Here is a 26,024-nt window from a genome sequence, read left to right as displayed (position 1 = left end):
CGAAAACAATTGGCTGAACTTAAATCAGTTTATTCTAACCTCTGGCTCCGTGCCTTTCTTGGTCTTTCTCCAACGGGTGGTCTCTCTCTTAGGAGGGTAAGTGACAAAACAGTCTTTTGTGGTTCGTCAATCATTTAGAGTCTCAAATGATTCATCTATTTCCTTTAGCCAGGCTCTTGCCTCGACTGGGTCAGCTTGTTCCTTGGAACTCTGAGAGCTTAGCGACTTAAAGGTCATGAAAGAATTTCCCATCGCACTGTCTCCTCAGGGTGGTGGTTGGGGATAATAGTCTAAGTTCTTTTTAGACAGGTCCATGAATTGCCGTATAGGAGTACCGTCTCGGGTCTCCTTTCCTTACTCGACTTTCTGTTTCCTTGGTATGAAATGTTTCAACCTTCTCCCATAATCGGGGTTATCTTATACATTAAAAACCTTGTTTTCCACTCTATTATGTTATGGGTTCTTTCTTTCTTGATGGCAACCTCCCTGACTATCACATTCAGGGTTTGCCCTAAATCTTATTCCTCAAACTATGGCTCTCATCTAAGTTCTCATCCTTAAGCTCTTGAACTTTTGGAACCCAATTTCTGTAGGAATACCTCATTATTCCCTTATCATCTTTCTCAGTATTAATCTCATATTTATTTGTTGGCTCTCTGCCTTCATTCATCACCTTTTTCTGGCACAATATGCTCTTTTCCAATAATTCGGTCTCTAATGCAATCTCAAACAGCTTTTCGGTACCGGCTCCGGTTACCTTCACTACTATTTCCATTTTCTCAAAATCTCTTATCAACTCTCCCAAAGACATTATCATCTTGAGTCTCTCCTTTTTACTAAGGGCATCAGCCACCATATTGGCTTTCCCCGAATGATAAAGAATCTCCCAATCATTATTCTTAATTAGCTCTAACTGCCTCCTCTGGCATATGTTGAGCTCTTTCTACGCGAAAATGTACTAGAGCACTTATGGCTTAGGTAATTCTCGCACTTCTCTCCATACGAGTAGTGCCTCCAATCTTTAGGGTAAACTATTGCCACGAGCCTAAGCTCATGAGCGGGGATATCGAATTTCATACTACCTTAATTGTCTTGACATGTACGCGATTACCTTACCGTGCTGCATAAGCACGCACCCTAAGCCCTTGTGTGAAGCATCACTACACTTCACAAAATCTCCTTTTCCATCCGGCAACGCCAGCATAGGGGCCATCACCAACCTCTGCTTCAGTTTTTTTTTTTTTGAAAGCTGTTCTCGCATTTCTCTGTCCATTCGAACTTCTCAGTCTTACGAGTAAGCCACGTTAAAGGGGGCTACTATCTTTACAAACTTGAACGAACCTCCGGTAGTGATCAACCAATCCTACCTCTGGTAGTCGACCTAACCATGGTCATCAATTCATCAGTGGTCCTTTATTCATTCTTGTCAGGATCCTCCATGGAATCCTTCTCAGCAACTATCCCTTCTAGGACAACATCCTCAACCGCTACATTCTCAATATCAACATCATCCGGTCCTGCATTAGGACACTCTATCGGATCCACAATCCGATCTCCAATTAGTAATAAACATCATCGCGCTGTTGCTCCTCAACCTCAGGGTTCGGAGTCCCGCTACTATATACGATAACGAACTACGCTCCTATCACGATATTTATAAGGGTTCCCATAAGGGTTTTAACTGTCAGTACTACGTTAGGTAGCCCGACTATGAACTTGGCAAGAGTTCTTATTATCTTAGTGAACTTATTATCTTAACGTCCCATCATCTCTGAGGTTTATAACGCTTAGCTCTGATACCATTTCTGTAACACCCCCAGATCCGGGGTCGGGGATCCGGGTCGTCACGGTCTTTCTTTCCACAATATCACTTCACTTAATTAATAATAATAACCTTATGCTGTGACCCCATACTAACACACACCACAACCCGTTATAGTCTCAGAGATGAAATTTAAATAAGTACAAGTCTTTGAATCCACAATTTAAAAGTTATTACAACCCAAAATGATTACTTGATAAATTTACAGTTAATTGCCATTATCTGCCACAAGTTATAATTATACATAATTGATTCTCAAAAGTAGATGGTCTGATCTACAATAGATCTACCTCTGCAGCTATAGCAGCTACAACATCAACGGGAAGACGCGGGACGCTTCCCACGCGCTTGCGCTGGGTCTGCTGGAGTCTGGCCATCTTTCCTAACTGTTGTTGTGTGATGAAGAAATAAAGCAAGGGTGAGCAGCAAGCCCACCAAAATAATATGTATAATGATTTACAATATATGAGCCTACTCATAATACTCATGAAAGTCTTGGTCAAAAGAAATGAACCAAGTTTGATATCTTAATGCGATGAAGTCGCAAAATATTCAGTATATATACATATATACTTTTCAAAATATTGGAAGTCCTCTTCCATGCATAATATACACAAAATCCCAGTGTATAACTGTATATATAAAAAAAATATCGTTGCAAGGTGATCTCATACATCTAACCTTGTCTCAACGTTTTTCTGAAAATCTTTGTCATTCATAAGACAATTATTAACTAGATATAAGTTTAAAAGATGAGGTTACCAAATACCCCAATATACTTATATCTTTCCCAATACTACTTGAACTACCACCGTTCAAGTTATAATTAGTTCAAAAGTTCATCACATAGATGAGACTACAAGACCAGATTTGAATAGATTAAATCTTTTAAAATATCATCAAAATAAAATGAAGTTATGAGATACTTCATTTGATGTAAACATCATTTTGAAAACTTGACCCTGCCAACACTCAACAATCGCCCAACCGTAGCCTTTCTATCGAAGTGCTCTGGGTAGTGTTGCAGAAATTATCCAATTGGATGATGAACTCATTACGGGAGTTTGCCGCGCCAGGAAGACCACTTACGATGATCAGTCGTAGTAGTACAACCCCACCATTTTCTACATGTAGAGGAGAACCTGTCGGATTTACTTGTCTACCGAACACTGAACTCCTAAGGAATGGACCGCCTTAGCGGAACTTCCAGGCCATTTGGGCCAATATAATAAGGCTGGGCCGGCGCTACTCGGCCACTTACGCCACTCCTAGTTCAGATGAAATCCATGACTCTGAAACGTAAAGCTCGTTCCCCCTTTCCCCAAGTAGAAACTTGTTGATACGGCTCCACCAAGAAGTCGTATCTAGTTGGAAAGGAGAACTCACCGATATTTCCCAGGCGATGCCTGTTAATGGATTAACTTGTTCCAAGAATTTTACTTCCCGAGTGTTGGGTAAGTAATCGATTCATTTAACAAAACAGCAACCTTGTTGCGAATATAAAATACACCACAGAGCCGGATCCCTTAGGTTTTTGAGCGAGTATTCAAGTCCCCTTAAAATGGAAGATCTTGAATTTGAAACAAGTTTTGGGATCCGCTCTACCTTTTAAATTCATTTTGAAGACTCGAAAACATTTTTAAGAATGTTTGGGGTAAAGCTGATTTAATGAAGTAAATCAGTCCCCATTATATTTAGAAAATGTCTGAATATTATTATTTAAATAATATTCCCATAAAGAATAATCTTTATAAAAATAATCGAAGTAGAAGTATTAAAACTTATACTTGAAATGGATATCAAATAACCAAAGATATACTTATATGAAAGTACTATCTTTATTTGAATAATCGAAAATAAGTTTGACTATTGACACCTTATTCTTTAATAAAATAAGGAATATATCTCAGCAAATAATCGGAGTCATAGATCCTCAAATGAATATTCAAATAATATTCAATAAATAAAATAAGCTGAGTCATAATACCTCGAATGAATATTATAAATAATATTCATTAAATAAAATAAAGGAGTCATACATCCTCAAATGAATATTCAAATAATATTCAATAAATAATGTAAAGGAGTCATACGCCTTTGAATAATATTCGAAATAATATTCAATAATAAAATAAAGTTAAAGTTATCGAATAAACCTTATTCGATTAATAGTTTTAAAAACTATATCCATATATATATATATAAATATATATATATATATATATATATATATATATATATATATATACTCGGGAACATCTACTCCCGGTTTAGAAATATGTTCACCTTTTATCCCCTATACTAAGGGTATACGCAACTACTTGCTTATTTCTAGCATAGGTATAATGCAACTATAAGCATTGAAATCAACAGATAGATAACCAGATTACGAAACAGACATGCATATATACCATATTAGCATGCTCCAATATATCGCAAAATTTGCTAATAACAATCATGCAATATCACAAGATAATGCATATACATATATTTACATCACAACAACAGTATATCGGGTAGAAAACTTGCCTGGGCGACTGGGGTTACGAATGGCTCGGGACGAGTCTGGTAACCTATAAACAACAAGTAAGTTGGAATTAAACCAAAGTCACTTGTAAATCTATACTTTAACTAACTTAGACTCTAACGCTTGTTTTGCGCTCACTGATTTGCTTAAGTCACTCGGGTACCCTCGGCTCCACCATTTTTAATAATTTAACCTTTATGAGTTTTAAAGCGATTCCTTCGCGAGTGTCTTACCAACTGCCTAACACACTTACCATAAATGTTTCATACATTAATTAACCCTTTTTGGTCTTTAACCTATGTTTCAAAGTAAGGCGAGGGGAAAAGTTTCGTTCGCGAAACGCCGTTACTTGAAACGGTCGTTTCTCCTAAACCGTGCATCGGAATCGAACGAACTACATATCAAAACGAAGCTCGTAACATGAACTATCTAATCATGGCAATGGTCAAAACCTATCAGTGAGTTCAAGGGTTCTGATCTTAAGAACAAAAACAGTCTACGGTAAATCGGGCATTACGACGGCTATGTTTACGCGATTTCCCAAATTTTATACCATTCAATTCCATCACCAAACAACCCCAATCCCTTCATACAATCAAATTCCATCCATATCACATCCTAACAGCCCCAAAACTCAATATTATGAACTTTATACTACCCTCAAACATGAACTAAAAGCTATACTTAAGTTCATTAACCAATAATCAAGATTTACAACTTCAAACTCATTACAAATCCAACCACACTCTAAGTATACAAGGATCATGCTCCTCATGAATTATAACAATCAAAACCATTCCTAATACTCAAAAGTAAAGCTAGGGTTTGAAGTTTTATACCTTCTTGAAGCTTTTAATCAATGAAAGATCCTTGGAAAGCCCATGGAAGCCTTGATCTATGCTTAAGCTACCTTGTCCTTACAAATAAAATCAAGAATCAAAAATTTGTTCTTGAAAGTTACTATTCACCCTAAACTTTTAGGAATTGATCAACTAGGTAAACCTTGGATTCTTGGATCCAAACTTATAGCATAACTAAGTTATGAATTATGGAAGCTAAAGAAACAAACCTTATAATTTTTGAAGGTGTGTAGCTTGAGTTTTTGAAAACTCCTCCTTGTTTTTCTTGAAAAGGCCGAGAGCAAGATGAAGAAGAAAGAGAGATTTTTGTGGTTTTGCTTTGATTTGATTTTTGGTTGGTTGTTTTTGTTTTGTTTTAGGTCAATTACCCATTTACCCTTGATTTTGTGTGGTTAATATTCCACCACATTTCCTTCCCTCTTATGTCATGCTTGCATCATCCTCATGATGTCATCCTCCCTTCCTTGTCCTCTTTCTATTGGTTGGATGACATCATTCCCACTAATCCCTTTGATTAACTTCCTAATCGTTTGCCTAATGACCGCTGATCTGTTATACGGTTCGCTTAACTTTCGTTCTCGTTTATCGTTTGAAGGATCATACCCGGGATCTTATTACTTAGGTTCCCTTAACCTTTCTCAATACATTATATTCCTTTTTATGATCCTCTATTATAATCCTTTAATTTAAATCCTTTTTATCCTGTTACCTTATACTCAATTCTCTCCGTATCTTGTGGATTTCCGGGAAAAACCAAAGTGTTCGGATTTGGATTCTGACGATCTTTACATACACTTATATCCCATATAAAGTACTAATAAAATCTCAGAATATCCATATCAGAACCCCTACATAGTGTGGCATGAAAAGTTTTCTCATTCAGCAAAAACACTATTCATAAGGGTTTCAAAAATTTTCCAAAAATTGGGGTTATTACAATACTAGTATTGCATAGATACATTGATTAAAATTAACCTAAACCAATCCCTGTAGGAACGAACTAGAATTTATTCTATATTACTTGCGATCGCGTATACTTGCGTGTAATTTAGCGCGTGATTAGCGACTTACATGTACCCACCTGGAATCTGCTTCCCTGAAGGTGATATCCATGGATTCTCCCTTAAATACTTTAGGTGGCTGAGTCTCCACCCTGTGGATGTTAGTCAATGGTCTAAACTGGGCTTCCCTTGCTTACCTTGCCAAGGCTCTGTTACTGCATTCCATCTCAGGATCTCCTCCGTATATTGGTCGGATGTTGCCATCCCTGACGAACTTATTTTCTTCCAGCGTTTCGTTGTTAGACCCCAAAGGTGTACGACCTCCTTCTTCCTTTACTTTTTCGGTACCATTTTTATGCCTCCTTACTTCCTTCACCACCCATTCTCCAAGATAACCTTCCTTGATTAGAGCTTCAATTTCATCCTTTATCTTTACTTTGCCAAGATGACAGAGCATCGGGTTTTCTAAAAAGTCCTATGTTCTTGTTTACCTCAAAGATGTGCTCAATCAATACAGCTAAAGGGGTGTACCCGCTAGTTCTGTTATCATAGCTCGAGGGAGGGATCCATTCCCTCCTTATAGTCGTCGCATTTACCCAATTCGGGCTTCGACTACTTCTTCGATATCTTGGGCTCCGAGATCTATCCCTCTTCCTTGCTCTGCCTCTCTGGCTTGTTTGCGAATTCGGGTGCACCTCTGCCAAAGATTGTTCTATTGCCTCGAATGATCATGTCAAAGCAAAGACATCTTCCAGAGTAGCCGGATCTTTTCCCTGCAGATGTTTTGAGAAATCTGAGCCAACCCTTAGACCTGCTATCAAGAAGCTTTACAAAGTTTCGTCCGAAGCGCCTCTTATGCTGGTAGACTCAGTGTTGAACCTTTTGAAGTAGGACGGCAAGCTTTCATTCTCCCTTTGATTGACATTAGCCAAAGTAGTGACAGACGGAGCGTATCTCACAACTGCTTGGAACTTGGTCAAGAACAAGGTTTTCATCTGGTCCCAGAAAGTGATTATCCCCGACCCAAGCTTCTAAAACCATTGCTGAGCGCTTTCCCTGAAAGTTGCTACCAGGAGTCGTCATCGAGCTAAGTCTGGAACTTGATATACGTCCATCTCTATGTTGAATCGACCCAAGAATTCCACATGATCTAAACTTCCATGGAAACAGAGATCGCTAGTTGTGTTACGATAGCCGGTCGACAACTGAGCTTCTCTTATAGCCGCAGAGAACGGCGAAGGAATTTCCGCTGTCATCGTTACTCTTCCTTCTTAATGATTGAGCAACCTCTTTTGATCATCCACATTAAAAGTTCCCATGCTGGGGATATTCTTCATGTGAGGTTGTGGACCTTGGGGTTGAGGTGGAGGTAGCACTACTTGATTTTCACCTGGAGGAGCCTGTTGTTGATTAGTGTTTTGGCCATTGGTTTGCTCTCCTCCAGGTGCCACTACTACCTCTTAGTTTCACCCTTGATCTCCTTCCGGATTTTCTCCTTGACCTCGGTCGCGGCCCTGAGGCGTCTCGCGATCATAATTCTGGATATTCCTATGACCGTCATTCTCCACATAGTTATCTCTTTCGGCTCGATTGTAAGCGCGAGTATCCCTCTTCCCCTCCACTGGGGTCTTCTCCAACGGTCACTTCCATATCCCCGACCATACCGGTCCATCGATCCACGAGGAGGAGCTCTTTCATGGTCGCGGTGCCGCTCCTGATTCTCAACGAGATTCAGGGGCACACGCGTTGGACCATGGAGCATCCCATCTCCACGATCGGCATCTTTCTGCCATTCCAACATGAACATCCTAAAATTATCATCTCCCAAGCGGATCCCCAAGCAATCCTTCAAAGCAGCGAAACCTTGTTATTCATTTGTCGGCATAGATTCCGCTTATCGACGTTCTTCAAGATTACGCCCGAATCAGTGAGGGTGAATGACTACCCGGTTTTCTGCCCGCGGCACCTCTCGTCCAACAGTATTTTTATCAATAAGTTCAACGATTGGGGTTGCATCGTTGGAGTATTTCAGACATCGCGGGGTTATTGGTATATGCCTGCCTTCAGTTCGACCGCGACCGGCCAAGGCATCTCGCTCAGTCATAGGAGCTTTACCTGGCGCATAGGCAGAGCGATTATGACGAAGGCCTCTTTTGGTCTTACGCCGCTCCCCTGTGCTTAGCCTTGAATCGAATCCGTTCAAAACATCTCCCATACGGTATAGTTGTTCCAGCAAATCAGCGTTACTGATCGGAACAGGCGGTTGACCCCCAACGTATCGAGTGAGGCGATTAATCGTAGGCGGAATGTAAGGTTCATGGCGGTCATAGCCATGATCAGACTCTTCTTCAGAACTTCCATCATAAAAACTTTCATCACGATATTGAGACATCTTTCCTCCTAGATGCAGATCGATTGTCCCCTCCTTCTAGTGCCAATTTCTTGACGGAGGAATTTGGGAGCAACAAAGTTCGAGGTTCGTAGCCGGAAACAAGATCTGTGATGATGGTTCTTCGTCGGAAAATGTAAACAGTGTTTGGTGGTGGTGATTATCGATGGCTGAGATTGCTTAGGGTTAGTGGTGTCTCCTTTGCGCTCTCGCTTCTAACCCTTTACAATTTACCTACGTATCCCTATTTATACGGAATCAAGCCAACGTAGTTCTTGGGGAACAAGAAACCTAATGGGCTTAGATCTCTTGTACCGAGGCCCAGTAGGAAATCTACTGGAAACCGTCTTCTTCTAGCTTTAGGAATGTCCGCCGATGAGGCCCAACCAAAAAGGCCCAAGGCTCGTCCGTGACTTCAAGACTTCACGGATAAGGCATCTCCCTGACCAAAGATAACTCTCCGCTACCAGCTGTTTCTCTAATCCATGGACGCAAGTATAGCCGTGGTTCACCCGAAATGTTGGACGCATCCTTGTCCCCCAGATAAGGAGCCCCTACCAGATTACAGGACAAGTGATCCCAAGCTTTTGGGTGCAAAGTGCAGGATATTCCAAAGTCTCCCAACGAGGACACTCGTTGACTGCAGAGACAGAGCTCCCAAAGCACACACCAGAATATACCTCACATCCCCAATGAGGACACTCATTAACTACAGGAGGAGGCCTTCCGTCCAGGCATACTCCTGGAGGTCTCTGACAACGGACACCGCCTTTCTATGGTTACATTATAGGAAGGAGTTCTTCAATAGAGTACCTGCAACAAATACGTTAGTAATAATAATCTCCATCTTCCTTGAATCATCTAAATAATCCGTCCAAATAGCCAAGCTAATGCCTCAAGGAGCGCCTAGTATCTTCCATAGTTGGGAACATATTCAGAGAATTATTCAGAGTCTTCTGTTCAATAACAGGGCGCGCCTTTCTCATCATGAGGGCGCGCCTTCTCAATCTACAAATGCATTTTACCAATAATCCTTCATAACTCAGGGCGCGTCTTCCCTAATTAACAGGGCACGCCTACTTCCCTTCCATAAAGGAAACTTGACTTATCTTCTCCTTAATTTTAGGCACTCATATCTCAATTCTGGCCACTCTATCTGACTTTGACCTGAATAAATGTTTATACCAATTTTTGGGCATAACACTTAATTTCAATATCATTCCAATCAATTGGATCGAGCGGGAGGAGAGGATGAGACTTAAATTGGATTGGATTTTGTGTTTGACAAACATGTGTGAAAAGTGCGTGAACAAATCTTGGCTCTTGTAATTAACCGAACTCCGACCCCATTTTCTTAAACAAGTTAATCTTCAACATGAAAACGAGTTCGGAAGAGGAAACGAGCTTTTTTCCTCGGACTCGGTTCATTTAATTCGGAACTGACTCAAACTTAGTTAACTGGACTAGGCCGAATAAAATTTGGCCTCCGTCTATATCATTCATTTCTTTACACTTTTCTTTTCACTCAATTCTTTACATTTCAAAAATTTACAAAATAATATTATTTTATAATATAAAAATTAAGACATACACTCATTTCCATCTATACACTCACTTTATATACTTAAAATTCCATCAATTTAATCATTTTTCTTACATTTCAGTTATTTAAAACTCTTTTTTTAATTTCCATGCCCAAATTCAATGTAAACAACTGAGAGGGAACATAGGTAGTATATATTACAAATTACAAATTATTAGTAATCAATTAAATATTTTTAAAATACAATTTTCTCGTCTTTTTTTAATAATTTTATAATTTTTATTTATATTTCTTAATTAAACATTAAGTTTTTTCATACGGAAACTATGGAACATTATGACAAACACAACTAAATAACTTGTAATTTACATAAACTAAATTTAAGTAAAATATTAAAATATAATAAACTATCGACATGACAATTTAAAAAGTCATGTATGATTTCTGAAGTTCTGAATGCCTCAACAATTTAAATAAAATTTAAATATGTTCTTAAAGTTTGGCTTCAAAAATAAAATGATATATATCAAAAAACAAGTATGAAGTATAGAGTGCAAATGTAATAACCCCAAAATTTTGAACTTTTTTTGTAACCCTTATGAATAGTGTTTTTGCTTATATTGTTGAATAAGAAAACTTTTCATGCCACACTATGTAGGGGTTCTTTAATTGTTATTCTGAGATCTTATTAGCACTCTATATGATATATAAGTGTATGTAAATATCGTCAGAATCCAAATTCAAACACTTTGATTTTTCCCGAAAATCCACCAGATACCGAAAGAATTGAGTATAAGGTAACAAGATAAAATGGATTTAAATTCAAGGATTATAAGAGAGGATCATAAAAGAAATATAATGTATTGAGAAAGGTTAAGGAAACCCAAGTAATAAGATCCAGGGTATGATCCCTCAAATGATAAACGAAAACGAAAGTTAAGCGAACCGTATAATAGATCAGCGGTCATTAGCCAAGTAATTAGAAGCTAATCAAAGAGGTTAGTGAGGAGGATGTCATCAAACCAATAAGAAGAGGACAAGTGTGGGAGGATGACATAACATGATGACCTAAGCATGACCAAAGAGAAGTGTGTTGTTGGTTGATTAAGAACCACACAAAATTCACCATGGTTAAAAGTAATAAATCAAAAACAAAAGCAAGCAACCAAGCAAAACAAATCACAAAATCACAAAAGCACAAAGTTGACTTCTTTTCTTCAAGAAAGCTCTCGGCCTTTCTCTTTTTTTCAAGAAGAAAAATCCAAAATCCAAGATCCAAGCCTTGTTAATTAGTGAGGTAATTATCTAATACTCCTTATGCATAGATATACCTATCCTATAAGTTTGAGCTTCAAATTCATTCACAATCTCTTCCTAAAATTCATGGAAGAAGAGGGTGAATAGTGTTTTTTAAGAACTTAAATTTTTGTTCTTGAGTTTTTGTTTAGATTAAGCTTGGATAAGGACTTTCAAGGGTGATTCCAAGCTAATTAGTTACTCCTACTCACAAGGAAGGTATAATCTCTTAACCTAGCTTTGTTATTGAATGTTAAGAGCTTAGCATGAGTATTTAGTTCATAAGAGGCTTGATTGTTGTGTATGTAGAGATTAGTTGGTTTTGTGATATTTTTGGAGTTGTAAATCTTGGTTATTAGTTAAAGAACTTAAGAATAGTTTTAGTTCATGTTTGAGATTAATATAAATTGGAAAAACTTGAGGTGTTGGGGCTGTTGTAGTGAGGTATGTATGGAGTTTGGTTGTATGGTTGAATTGTGGTTGGTTTGTGGTTGAATTGGAGTAGAATAAAAATTGGTAATCGCGTAAACATAGCCGTCGTAATGTCCGATTTACTTTAGACTATTTTTGCTCTTAAAATCAGGACCCGAGAACTCACTGATAGGTTTTGACCATTGCCATGATTAGATATTTCATGTTACGATTTGATATGTGGTTCGTTTGAATCCGATATACGGTTTAGGAGAAACGACCGTTTTAAGTAACGGCGTTTCGTGAACGAACCGTTACCACTCGCCTTACTTTGAAACATAGGTTAAAGACCTTAAATGACTAATTGGAGTAAGAAACATTTATGTAAAGTGTATTATGCAGTTGGTAAGGCACTCGCGAAAGAATCGTCTTAAAACCCTTAATGGTTAATTTATTAAAAATGGTGGAGCCGAGGGTACTCGAGCGACTTAAGAGAATCGTTAAGCGCAAAAGCGAACGTCAGGGTCTAATTGGTTAAAGTATAGATTCATAAGCGACTTTGGTTTAATTCCAACTTATATGTTGTTTATAGGTTACCAGACTCGTCCCAAACCATTTATCACCCACAGTCGCTCAGGCAAGTTTTCTACCCGTTATACTGTTGTTGTGATGTATACATATGTATATGCATTATCTTGTGATAGATGCATGGTGGTTAATTAGCAAATCTTGCGATATATTGGAGCATGTGATATGGTATATATGCATGTCTGTTTCATAATCTTGATATATATCTGTTGATTCAAATGCTTATTAGTTGCATAATACATATGCTAGAGATAAGCAGTAATTGCGTATACCCTTAGTATAGGGGACCCAAAGGTGAACATTTTCTAAAACCGGGAGTCGATGTTCCCGAGTATATTATATATATATATATATATATAGTTTTCAAAACTATGAATCGAATAAGGTTTATTCGATAACTTTATTTTATTAATGAATATTATTTTGAATATTCATTCGAGGGCTTATGAATCCGTTTATTTTATTAATGAATATTATTTTGAATATTCATTCGAGGACATATGACTCCGTTTATTTTATTTAATGAATATTATTATTTGAATATTCATTCGAGGACTTATGACTCCGATTATTTACTAATCATATTCTTTATTTTATTAAAGAATAATGTGTCGATAATCAAACTCACTTTTGATTATTCAAATAAAGATAGTACTTTCGTATAAGTATATCTTTGGTTATTTAATATTCATTTCAAGTATAAGTTTTAAAACTTCTACTTCAATTATTTTTATAAAGATTATTCTTTATGGGAATATTACTTAAATAATAATATTCAGATATTTTCTAATATATTGGGACTGATTTATTTTATTAAATCAGCATCACTCCAAACATCCTTAAAAATGTTTTCGAGTCTTCAAAATGATTTTAAAGGTTAGGGCGGATCCCAAAACTCATTTTTATGTTTAAGACCCTCCTTTCGAAGGGGATTTAAATACTCGCTCAAAACCTGAGGGATCCGGCTCTGTGGTATATTTTATATTCGCAACAAGGTTGCTATGCTGATAAAAGAGTTTTTGATTACTTACCCAACACTCGGGAAGTAAAATTCTTGGAACAAGTTAATCCATTAACAGGCATCGCCTGGGAAATATCGGTGAGTTTTCATTTCCAACTAGATACGACTTCTTGGTGGAGCCGTATCAACAAGTTTCTACTTGGGGAAAGTGGGGACGAGCTTTACGTTTCAGAGTCATGGATTTCATCTAAACTAGGAGTGGCGTAAGTGGTCGAGTGGCGCCGGCCCAGCCTTATTATATTGGCCCAAATGGCCCAGAAGTTCCGCTAAGACGGTCCATTCCTTAGGAGTCCAGTGTTCGGTTGACAAGTAAATCCGACAGGTTCTCCTCTACATGTAGAAAATGGTGGGGTTGCACTACTGCGACTGATCATCGTAAGCGGTCTTCCTGGCGCGACAAACTCCCGTAATGAGTTCATCATCCAGTTGGATATTTCTGCAACACTACCCAGAGCATTTCGATCGAAAGGCTACGAATGGGTGATTGCCGAAGCATTGACAAGGGTCAAACAGTTATAATGGTGTTTCTATTGAATGAAGTATCTCATAACTTCATTTCCTTTAAAAATTAATTCAAAGATTGAATCTATTCAAGTCTTAACTTGTGGTCTCATTTATGGGACGAACTTTTGAAACTTATTATGCTTTGAACAGTGGTAGTTCAAGTAGATTTCTAAAAATGGTATCAGTATAGTGAAGTAATTGGTAAATTCATCTTCCTTTAAGCTTATATCCAGTAAGTAATTACCTTACACTTGATAAAAGATTCTAGTAAGTTATCCATTTAGATACTTGCATTATTGTTTACACTATATTTTATCTTGCGAGCTGTAATGCTCACTCTTGCTTCATTTCTTCATCACATAAAAACAGTTAGGAAAGATGGTCAGACTCAAGCAGACCCAGCGCAAGCGCGTGGGAAGCGTCCTGCGTCTTCCAGTTGATGTTATAGCTGCTATAGCTGTAGAGGTAGATCTATTGGTAGATCTATTGGTAGATCAGACATTCTACTTTTGGGAACCAAATATTGTATAATTATAACTTGTGGTAGATAATGGAAATTAACTGTAAACTTATCAAGTAATCATTTTGGGTTGTAATAACTTTTAAATTGTGGATTCAAGGACTTGTACTTATTTCAATTTCATCTCTGAGACTATAACGAGTTGTGGTGTGTGTTAGTGTGGGGTCACAGCATGAGGTTATTTATTATTAATTAAGTTAAGTGATATTATGGAAAGAAAGACCGTGACGACCCGGATCCCCGACCCCGGATCTGGGGGTGTTACAGCAAATGTGTATATCATTATAAGATAATGCCAAGTATTTAATTTTGATATAACTTGTAAAATTATAAATTAAATTGTTCAAATAAAAATTTTATGCGAACTATAAATGGATGACTCGAACTTGTTCGAACTCGACTCAGTTATGACTTAGCTTAATTGTTCGTGACAAAATCGTGGTTAGTTTGAGTCCAACTCTAATTTATTAACGAGCCGATATTAAAAATCACTTTCCGTTCGGTTATTAAACTTGACTCAGCTCACAGATGACTCGGTTCAACCATGTTTATTTGTAGACGTGAGATTAAAGCTCCCTTAATACCCGATCAATGTCATGTTTGACTTTATAGTCGTGAAATTGATCCAATTTTAATTAAAAATTAAAAATAATAATTATTTTTTATTAACCAAAATTTACATTCAACATAGATTAAATGTGTTATTTTATTAATATATATAAGCCAATGTTGAGGAGAGAACAATCTTCTATAGAGGTCAGGGCATAACCTTGATTCTATTATAAACTCTTATCATAAATTCTAAAATTTTATTTCAAAAAATATAAATTTGTTGCTAATGTAGAATAATAAATATATTTAAATATAAAAAAGTTAAACACTTAAAATTTGAAAAATAAATAAATTTAAATTTGAATTTATCGTAAAATAATTTTGAAAAAGTGTGATTTTACTACACGCCTATTTCAAAAAATTTCATTAATTTTCAATTATTTATTAAGTTAAAATATTATGCAACTTCGTTTTTTGATTTGATAATTAAAATTTGTAAATATGTATGATGAATAATAAAATAAATATGTGTATTATATATATTTATATAATGCTTATCTACGTAACTTTATTTAAAAAAAATTCATCTTTAGATTTTTACCCATATATATTTATAACTTTCTTTAATCATATAACTAAAATAATTTCAGGGGCGGTTTGACTCATTTTTTAGAAATGGAAAGAAAAATCAGAAGCAGAATCCGAAAAAAGGGAAATGAATAATGCTGAATTATTTTTCATATTTGGTTATGATCCAGGTGGAATGAACGTGTTCAAATTACCTTTATTTCTGTTTGGTTCAATCAAACCAAAAAAAATCAACTTACAAAATTATAATTAAAAAAATGTCGATATCCCAAAATTTTATCCAAAAAATTTCTCTACGTGAAATGAATAGTTGACAACCTTTATAATAATAATATGAGACCACGCTTGCATTTATATAACGATTCAGTTATATGTGAAGTAAAATTTTTGAGAAAAATATTTGGAGTATGTAACACTATTCTTATAATAATTCACAATTTAAATATATTTAATATATATATATATGTATATATGCATGCATATAAAATAAATGTAATAGAAATTAAAGTATATATGTTGGTAATTTCTTTTCAAGATAAGACTTTCTTGATTTTTGATAAGTATAAAACATATGTATACATATATGGTAATTAAAAATAATTTAAAAATAAAAAAAAACTTATTCATAAAGTTTATTTTTATTTTTCAATATTTAAATTTATAAATAAAATTTACTTAAAGAAAAGAAAGTGAGTGATGTATGAAATAAAAAACGATAGAAGGAAAGGGAATTCAGGCGGAGGTCCTCTTAAGAGTAGACGAGTGTCGATGCAAAGACAATTTATGGAAAAATTAATAAACACCGACAAATGGAATGGGGCTCGTTATTTTCATTTCCCTATCCTGACTACCACCACCACCCAAGCGCCTTGTTGGTCAATTTTATCACCGGAAAATCAAATAAAATAAAATATTTTTGGAGTATTATAATTATAATTTGTGAATGTGAGTCAGCCCCACGGCCACCCCCAACGGTGGAATAGGACCTGCAAAAGTTAGATGGATAGATTATTAATAGTACTACTACTAAATTATATATCTTGGATCTGAAGATTATTAATAGTACTACTACTAAATTATATATCTCGGCTCTTGGATCATTGAGATCTACAAGGGGAATTAATTCTCACATGATTTGTATAATTTTTTTTATTACAATTGGGCATCGGTAGTTGGTTCATCACACACACTTAAATACACTTCTAGGATGAATCTCTTACTCAGATGCACCAATTCATTCATCTACTAAAAATGGCAGTCAACACACAGGAATCATCAAAGCCTTTAGAGATAATTGTGATCCCATATATTACTCCCGGCCATTTAGTTCCACTCTCCGAAATAGCCTGCCTGTTCGCATCCAGGCAGGAGCAAGTGATCATCATCACCACCACCGAAAAAGCCCCTGTTGTCGAAAACACCATCAAACACTGCAAAGCATCAGCCCACTCCATCTCTGTCCATGCCATTCCGTTTCCGTACAAAGAAGTGGGACTTCCTGACGGATTCCGACTTGAACATGCAAAAGACATGGAAACCGCATCTAAATACTATCACGGCTTAGGTCTGATGCAATCAGCCATGCAAGAATTCATGCGCACGCGCAGCCCTGATTGCATCATTGCTGACAAATTCTTTCCCTGGACCTCTGCCTTCGCGGAAACTCTAAATATCCCGAGGATTGTTTTTGATCCTTGTTTCATGTTTCGTAAGGCCTTGCAAGATGCTTTACTTAACCCTAATTCTCCTCACCTCACTGTGAAATCCGATTATGAACCGTTTGTAATTACGGACTTGCCTCATCCGATCACCCTAACCCGTTCGAAACTCCCTGCGAATACTTATGCAATGTTGCTAAAACTTCAAAGAGAAGCTGAGCTGAAAAGTTACGGTGTTGTCATCAACTCAATGTCCGAACTGGAATCGGAATACTCGGAGTATTATGCTAATAAGTTGGATTGCAAAGTATTTCACGTTGGTCCTGCGTCTTTAATACATGAAAATGTAGATTCTAAAGTGGACAGAAGCCATAACTCGGTTGTTAGCAAGGAGCAAGTGCTAAGTTGGCTGGACTCGAAAAACCGTAACTCAGTTCTTTACATTTCATTTGGTTCCGTTTGCGAATTACATGACGAGCAGCTCATGGAAATAGCATGCGCCCTCGAATCTTCCAACTGCGATTTCATCTGGGTCGTTCGAGGTAAAACCAACAAAGACGATGATTCCACGTGGCAACCAAAAGATTTCAACATAAATGGCAAGGGCATGATTCTTAAGGGGTGGGCCCCACAGTTGTTAATATTGCAACATCCATCGACCGGAGCGTTTTTGACACACTGTGGGAGTAACTCCGTGCTGGAAGCTGTTATAGAGGGGGTCCCACTGGTGACGTGGCCTTTAATAGCAGACCAATTTTGTAATGAAATGCTGGTGACGCAAGTACTCGGGATCGGTGTTGAAGTTGGTGCAGAAGATTGGAGATTTTTTAGCGACTTGGATAGGAAAATAATAAAAAGAGAAGAGATCGAAAAAGCTGTGAGAATGGTGATGGACGGTGGTGATGTCGTCCAAGAAATGAGAAAGAAAACTAAAGAGCTGGGAGACAAGGCCATATCAGCTGTGAAAACAGGCGGATCCTCGCATCAAAATTTAACCAACTTGATTCATGAGCTCAAACAAATGCGTGACAAATGTGTATGGCATTAAATGATCAAAATATGTAAGCTGAGAAAATCGTAATATCTGCAAGTATCGGCAGAGCATCTGGTATCCAATTTTTATGTAATATAAATACTCAAGTGCTTGGGATTTGGGGTGGAAGTTGCGTAGAGGATTGAAATATTATTTAGTGAATCGAAAATAATCAAATTTTAACTGCCAACTTGATTCATGAGCTCAAACATATGCCCGACAAACGGGGGCAGTAACTTCTGCTCCAGGTCCAGTGTACCGTATCCGAATTACGTCGTTTTCAGACTTTAGTTTGATTCGACTTGCATTTATTTTTGTCAATTTGGAAAAGATTACGTTTAGATTTTATTTTTCAGTCATGTTCATCGTCAATTCTGATGTCATGTTATTAATGTTTTCAACAACTCAAACTGAACAAGGGGATCTTGCAACTCTTCCAACATACAGTAAAAGATAAATCATTTACTTTGCATTTGTCAAGGTGAAGCTCAAATCCCATAGTTTGCTGGCTAATCCTGCATCTTTCGCCAAAGAACTGGTAGCATTGGGTTCAGCTTTGTTGCTGTCCATAAAGTATTCACCCGAAAGGCCTTTCACTTGAGGATGTACTGCCACATAGCATGTAGTTGCAGCTCCCTGTTTTTGACTTGAAAATTAATCATTTATTAATAACCTTTATTAATAAGGAAACCTAGTGGTACTTGGTTTCACTTATTTTTTGTTACACCACCTTTTGTTTCACTTTTTATGACTCATGTTATAACTCTAACTCTAATTGTATTATTATTATCCTTTTTCATTCCTATATGACTTATAATTCTATATATATATATATATTTTACGCGTTTTTCTTTATTAATAAATTTTTTAAGTGATACTTTATTTTCACTTATTTTTTTGTTCTATCACCTTTTATTTTTTTGTTTTTATGATTTATGGTGTAACTCTAAGTGTAATATTTTTATCCTTTTCGATTCTTATATGACTTATAATCCTATATGTATTATTTTTACCCGTTTTTCTTTATTAATAAACGAAACATATTCACTTATTTTTTAGTTCCATCACCTTTTGGTTTCACATTTTATAACTTCAAGTGTATTATTTTTATCCTTTTTTATTCCTATATGACTTATAATTGTATATGTATTATTTTTACTCATTTTTAAATTTTTTATAAGCCATAATTTTTATTATTTTTACAGGTTTGAATCCTATTTTTAATTATATTTTAAAATAAATAATTTCATAAATTGGCTCAACTAAATAATTTTTATTGTTGAAACCGTAATATGATTACAATTCTATTTTCGTAGAACTCCAAATTATTTGTTAGTGTTCATCCAATAGTCTATTTACTTTATAAAATAAAAAAAATTAAACGATTTGTAGATTATATTAAAAATATATTAAGTTACGTTAAATAAAGTAAAATAACTTATATTTATTTTTAATTTTAGAAAAACTACAAACTACTAAGTAAACTACTAACACGAATTGACTTATATTTTCTGTAAACTTTATTTATTCATAAATTATATTAAAAATTTATTAAGTGAGGTCAAATTAAGTAAAATAACATATATTTACTTTTATTTTGAAAAACTACTAACTACAAAGTAAACTATTAACACGAATTGACTTCTTCTCCGTAAACTTTATTTTCTATAGTATTATTTTAAAAATAATTAAGTAATAGTAAATGACTTTATTAACATTTATTAATTTTTAAACTGAAAATTATTGATTTAATGATCGTATTTGTTATTATCCATCACAATTTACTTTAAATTAAAAAACATATTTTAACAGTAACAAATTTATGGGCTGTATTTAGATTATATTAAGTTATATTAAATTAAGTTTAATAACATCTAATTACTTTTAATTTGTAAATTATTTTTTATCGATAATTAAGTAATATTAAATAAATTATATTGAAAAGGCTAATTATAAGATAATTAACAAATTATATTAATTATTATTAAATTATCTAAAGAACAAATATTTGGTTAATAAGATAGAGATAAAATTCATTTCATGAAAATAAAACTAATCTGTTAGATTTATATATCAAGTAAAACAATGCAAAACTAGAATTATAAAGAAAATTTAATAACTGATTCGATTCTTTTTAACCACATAACTATTTTTTCCAAGTATCAATTTAATATTGATATTAATATATTAATTTTAATGTGTGTTTCGCACGGATTATGTATAATTCTCTACAAATATTAATTCGATTTTTTTAGTCTCGAACCCGTGCTTCGCACGGGTTATCAACTATCTATGCTAATAAGGAAACCATGTTTATATCCCAAATCTTGATACTCACTAGAAAATTATACAACTTTTTAAAATTTTATGTAATAAAATCTCAACTGAAAAAAATTAACTTTTACTCTCGGTAAATTTGTCAGATTTATATAAGTGAATAATTAGATGCACACATAAGTAGAACTATACGGTGAAATTTTAGAATTATACTTAACTTCGATTTTTTTAACTACATATTTTAACAGCATTTTATGCATTATATTTAGATTTATTTTTTGCACAAATCATGGGTTTTAATTTTATGCAAATAATAATATGATACTACTATTTTTAATTTATTACCGACTAGTATATATGAAAATCCCAAAACAATTAAAGTGATGTACGGAATAAATACATGATACAAAAAAAATTTGGAATTACTTGGGGGACATTTTTCAGGAGATACTTGCCGAAAGTATTCAGCACCCCTGTGATCCACAATCGCAGTATTAGTATAAAGCAACTAGTTCTCAGAACAAAAAGGTGGTAGTGAAATATCAGTAGAGAATCTACAAAGTAATGACAAAGGCTTATAGACTTACAACCAGTAAGGCCAAGGTTGCTCGTTAAATTGGTTGCAATGATTCCAGGATGAAGAGAATTTGCAGTGATATTTACTCCTTCCTTCTGTTCAAACAGTTACAAACAACACAATTATGTCCCATTACATTTTTAATTTCTTGATGATTTTCTTATATTACATGTTTAATAAAATTAATTTGATTAGATATATAGAGAATACATGATCAGCACTAGACCAGATATTTGTATCGCAGATTTGCAGTAAGTATACTTTTAACTTATAAGAAAATTCTGGATTAGTAAGAACTCTACTGTTCAAAGAGAAATAAAGAATAATGTTCAATTACCTTGAATCGCCTTGCCAGCTCATTAGTGTGTAACAGGTTGCAAAGCTTTGATTGTCCATAAGCAGCATTTCCATTGTAGCTAAAATCATGATGAGGAATTAGTTGAAGATTTGTGGACTCCACATTCTATCAGCACGCCAGAAACTAAAGTATTAAATTATTTTTTAAAAGAGTATGTTTCTGACAAGATACACTGTAAAAAAAACTTGGAGTTTCTTTAACCTTGGTGGCTCTCATTTTGATTCCTATTTACTTGGTTGATTTGAACTGGACCATAAATGGCTAAACCTGCATTTATAAATATGCAAACGCATTTAACTTGCTAACCTTGCTTTGTCGTTAATTTTGTCAAAACGAATCCCTTCCTTGTAACCGTTCTGGTGCAGTGCTGATGATACATTAACTATTCTCCCTTCTTTTTGGGTTTTACGTGCAGTGCCTTTCATCGTCTCCAGTAAAAGATTGGTTAAAAGAAATGGACCTAAAAACAGGGTAATATCCTACTTATCATAAGCCCCGCCACGTTAAATATGATAAATTATAGAGAGGATTGACAAAAAATTAGGTTTTATTATAATATGACTTCGAGGGTGTTGCACAAAACCAAACCACCCCCGCAAATTTTTAATTACAATAGAAGAGAAGCTTATATAATCAACAATCATACATAATAAGGAAAGTATCCTAACAAGGAAATTATTATAATAATGAAATTATCCAATAATATAATATCATTATATATGTTAACATGCCCTTTCAAACACACGATATTGAATCGGGAGTTTGTCAACCAAGAGACGGAGCCACGTAACCAAACATATCCAAAGCTGCAACATCAGATTCAAGAGCATCCAAACAAATCCAAAAACTTCAGAACGAATCCAAAGACGCAACAACAAAAGAGAACGCAACAATAAAAGAGAACGCAACAACAAAAGAGAAATCATCGAAAGACGCAGCAACCCAAAAAAAAACAAAGCAATCAAATAACAAAAACAACAAATCTCCAACCAAGCTTCATAATCAACTCGATACAAACTCCAAATAACTGAATCCAAGTCAACGAACTGTATCCAATCCTCAACCAAACTGTATCTCAATCTAATCAAATCCCGCGAAGGCCAGTGTGCCTAGAGCACCAGATAAACTAAACCAATGTAGCTATAGTACCAAATAAACTAAATCAATCCCTCAAAGGGTCAATGTGCCTAAAGCACCAAATAAACTAAACAAATTCCCACGAAGGACCAATGTGCCTAGAGCACCAGATAAAATTAAACAAAAAATCGAAGAAATATACAGATGTGCCTAGGGCTACCCCCATCATCAATACGAGAAAAAGAAAAGAAGATGAGAGCGAAAGAAGAAAAAAAGAAATATTATCAAGGAGCTAATATTGTCAATACGAGACCGAGAGTGTGTATTAGAGTTACAACCAAAATCAGTAGAAAAATTGTACGAGAGTTCCAACCAAAACCAGCAGAAAAGTTGCATGAGAGTCCCGGTCAAAACCATCAGAAAAAATAAACTTTTACCAAAATCAATATTGTTTACCCATGAGAAATTCAACCAAATAAAAAAAAACAGTATTCATGATTAAAACTCAAAATCATCTGAGAAAGAGAAAAAAATAGTCGGTTTAAATAAGAAGAATACGAGAAGAAATAATAATCATATCACATGTTTTAAACCCAACATGTGAAACCTGTCATGACTATCCCAGACCGAATAATATATAACTCATCATCAACCTATCCCGGACCGAACCATAACTCTTGATACCATGATAAATTACAGAGAGGAGAGAGAAAATTAGGGTTTTATTATAACATTACTTGTTCTCAATTACAATAGATCAATTACAATAGAAGAGGGGTTTATATAAACAACAATCATACATTATCCTAATAAGGATATTATTATAATAATGAAACTATCCAATAATATAATATTATTATATATGTTAAAAATATTCATATTTCCCAGCACTTGAATAAATATGATAGTCGATTTATATTAGTTTATGCATAGATGAAACAATCAGATAGAGTAGGTTTACCCAAATGGTTAACTGCAAACTGTTGTTCGATATTATCTTTAGAAAGAGTGAATGGAGGTGCCATGACTCCTGCGTTGTTTCTTTTCAAACATGAAAGGTAGCTTATTCAGTACTATAGACAGATGATACTTTTGAAACTTTATGTTTCTTATACTACAGATCCTGAGAAAAATAAGGAATATAGTTTGTAATGGTTCTTACATTAGGATGTTTAATGGAAGACCAGAAGCAATATATCCTGTAGCGAATTTTCTTACAGATGCTATTGAATTGAGATCAATCTCCATGACCTTGAGTCTAGCTCTGGGGATCCCCTTTAGTATTTCTTCTTTGACTCTCGTACCAGAAGCAACATTTCTCACTGCCATAACAACATGCACACCACGTAAAGCCAGAACACGCGTAGTCTCAGTCCCAATACCATTCGATGCTCCTGAAATAATACTAAAACAGTATAAATTTTCTTTTACAAATCTTTTGTGTTAGAGTTATTTTGGGGTACTTTTATTTGTTCACAACAAAATTATTGTTTTTATTTCTGTAGGAAATTGGAGACTTAGAGTCCTGAATCAATGAAGAATGCATACAATAAAAAGGAAAAAGATAAACACAGTGAGAAGAGAAAGGACCAGTAACAATGGCAGTTAGACCAGCTCCATCAATCCCTTGTGTAACTTCTTCAGCTGTCGAACGAGCAGAAAAACCGGAGTTCCCTTTGCATCCGAATATCCACATAACAAATGGCTCACTGTCTATACAAAGGAGGCTCTATACCTATATATAGAGAGGAGCCTACAGACAAAATGTGCAAGTTTAGCTCAGGTAATTTGTTCAAAGTGTGATTATCAAGCTTATTTGTAAATGTAGACTGAAAGGACTTCAAGAATATTTCATCATCTCAACAATTTTTTATATATAATTAAACACGCTCACACACACATTTCTTGTTCTAATAAGATTTGGACCTCGATCTCACATAAAAAAAAAGACTAGATAAAGATACGACGAACAAACTCCCACTCACATTCAACCATATTTGGACCCCAACCTCATCCAAAGGAATCAGATAGAGCTGGAGTAGTAGAATCGTTTAAAATTAAATACAGGTAGTGGAGGGAATTTTTCCTTTTAGGATCTTGTCTATCCCAAAAGATTATTCAATAGAAAATTTTGGTTTACAAAGAATAATGTATTTACTTGTTATATTTTTAGGTTACGGGGTACTTGATAGAAACATTCGTATTCATGCATCCCCGTGCAGCCAAGTGAATCTCCCAGTTTAACCTATATTTGATGAGCAATAACCAAATGTTCTTATGAGCTAAAAGTTTTTTCCTTGACATCTTGATTGGTCCATCCAAAAAGATTTTAGAATAACAAATATAAGCACTGAAAAATAATCGAAGCATCTTTCTTATCTTGGCTGCTCAATCACAAAAATATTCGAATTCATGGACAGTGCGAGTAGATTCTAAGGATGGTGGTCACTGGTCACAGTCAGGACTTCTAGAACACTCCCTCACTTGAAAAAATACTCATGTTTTAAGATATATTTTTTATCATAATAAAAGTATTTTTATTTCACAACAAATGTGTAAATTGTTCATCTAAAATTTTTTGTTCGGATAGAATGTTAGAATTTTTTAGATTCTGCTGTGTACTCTGTTAAAATCGAGATCTCTACTCCTTGGAAATTACCTTTGGACAGCTGATGTCAAAAAGTTTCATTTACAATTTATCATTGTTCCACTCTGCAACGATGCATTGATCATTTGGAGATAAGCCACAGGTTTCCAATGAATCTGTCTCCGATCCATCTGAAATGTGAAATGTTTCCAGCTCTAACACCAACCAGGTACATGAGAAGTGGATCTGTTTGGTTGAGGAGGATACAAGTGTGTTTTCTGAATGCCTATTGTCAGTACATGATAACCACGGGCTATTGATGGACTTGAAAGAACTTTTTTCAACGAAAGGATCCTGTTATACCCAAAATTTGGCATTGGATTGACTCGGGTAAAACGCGGGCTAGTTACAGTCAAACTCGGTGTTACATTGTAGAGGACTAGGACGCGTCCAGCGACCGAGGACGCGCCTGTTTGGGAAGGGATATGTTACGAGGCGAGAAGAGTGCATGGTCAAGAGAGGACGCGCCCAGGCTATATGGACGCGTCAATATTTATGAAAGTGCTTGGCAGATGAGATCTTATGGCGATGGACGCTGTAGGACGCGCCTACTTTAACAATGACGCGTCATAGGAAGTGAAATGCTGTGCATGATGGTTTAGAGGAGACGGTGCAAGTCTAATGAGGGTGAGAACACGCCCTAAGTTCTAGGACGCGTCATGTGTTTGTTCTATGTGTTCTTAATGGTGACTTCAGGAAAACGTTTGCCCGGAGGGGAGCAATGGAGGTTATTTTTACTAATGTATTTGTTGCAGGTACTCTTTGAAGAATTCCC

The 26,024-nt window shown here is 35.3% G+C and overlaps 2 protein-coding genes across 3 annotated transcripts; one reads left to right on the top strand and one right to left on the bottom strand.

Annotated features, from left to right (window-relative positions):
- Positions 1 to 16,873: 16,873 nt before the first annotated feature.
- LOC141689440 (putative UDP-glucosyl transferase 73B6) lies at positions 16,874 to 18,328 on the top strand. The gene has a single exon (XM_074493760.1). The coding sequence runs from the start codon at positions 16,874 to 16,876 to the stop codon at positions 18,326 to 18,328; it is 1,455 nt and encodes a 484-aa protein (XP_074349861.1).
- A 350-nt stretch (positions 18,329 to 18,678) lies between these two features.
- On the bottom strand, positions 18,679 to 24,401 carry LOC141665191 (short-chain dehydrogenase TIC 32, chloroplastic-like). 2 transcript variants are annotated; one of them, XM_074471176.1, is made up of 8 exons: positions 24,193 to 24,401; positions 23,765 to 23,996; positions 23,564 to 23,643; positions 21,832 to 21,985; positions 21,505 to 21,583; positions 21,178 to 21,262; positions 21,017 to 21,063; positions 18,679 to 18,959 (listed from the first exon to the last, which is right to left on the bottom strand). In XM_074471176.1, exons 1-8 carry the CDS (start codon positions 24,296 to 24,298, stop codon positions 18,891 to 18,893), a joined length of 852 nt encoding a protein of 283 aa, XP_074327277.1. In that variant the 5' UTR covers positions 24,299 to 24,401; the 3' UTR covers positions 18,679 to 18,890. The 2 variants fall into 2 exon arrangements, with proteins under 2 accessions (XP_074327277.1, XP_074327273.1); XM_074471172.1 differs by having other exon boundaries at positions 18,679 to 18,949; positions 24,193 to 24,396.
- Positions 24,402 to 26,024: the final 1,623 nt, after the last annotated feature.

The sequence above is a fragment of the Apium graveolens genome, chromosome 1, assembly GCF_009905375.1.
Source record: "Apium graveolens cultivar Ventura chromosome 1, ASM990537v1, whole genome shotgun sequence".
In the NCBI taxonomy this organism is placed as follows: domain Eukaryota; kingdom Viridiplantae; phylum Streptophyta; class Magnoliopsida; order Apiales; family Apiaceae; genus Apium; species Apium graveolens.
Note: the sequence above shows the minus strand (reverse complement) of the source record. Positions and strands in the feature narration are given on the sequence as shown.

Coding starts and splice junctions, on each gene's coding strand:
- LOC141665191 (XM_074471172.1), bottom strand. CDS start 24,298: ATGTGGATATTCGGATGCAAAGGGAACTCCGGTTTTTCTGCTCGTTCG. Junction 23,997..24,192: donor TCTAACTGCCATTGTTACTG/GTCCTTTCTCTT, acceptor GTATTATTTCAG/GAGCATCGAATGGTATTGGG. Junction 18,950..21,016: donor TCCTGAAAAATGTCCCCCAA/GTAATTCCAAAT, acceptor AGTCAAAAACAG/GGAGCTGCAACTACATGCTA.
- LOC141689440 (XM_074493760.1), top strand. CDS start 16,874: ATGGCAGTCAACACACAGGAATCATCAAAGCCTTTAGAGATAATTGTG.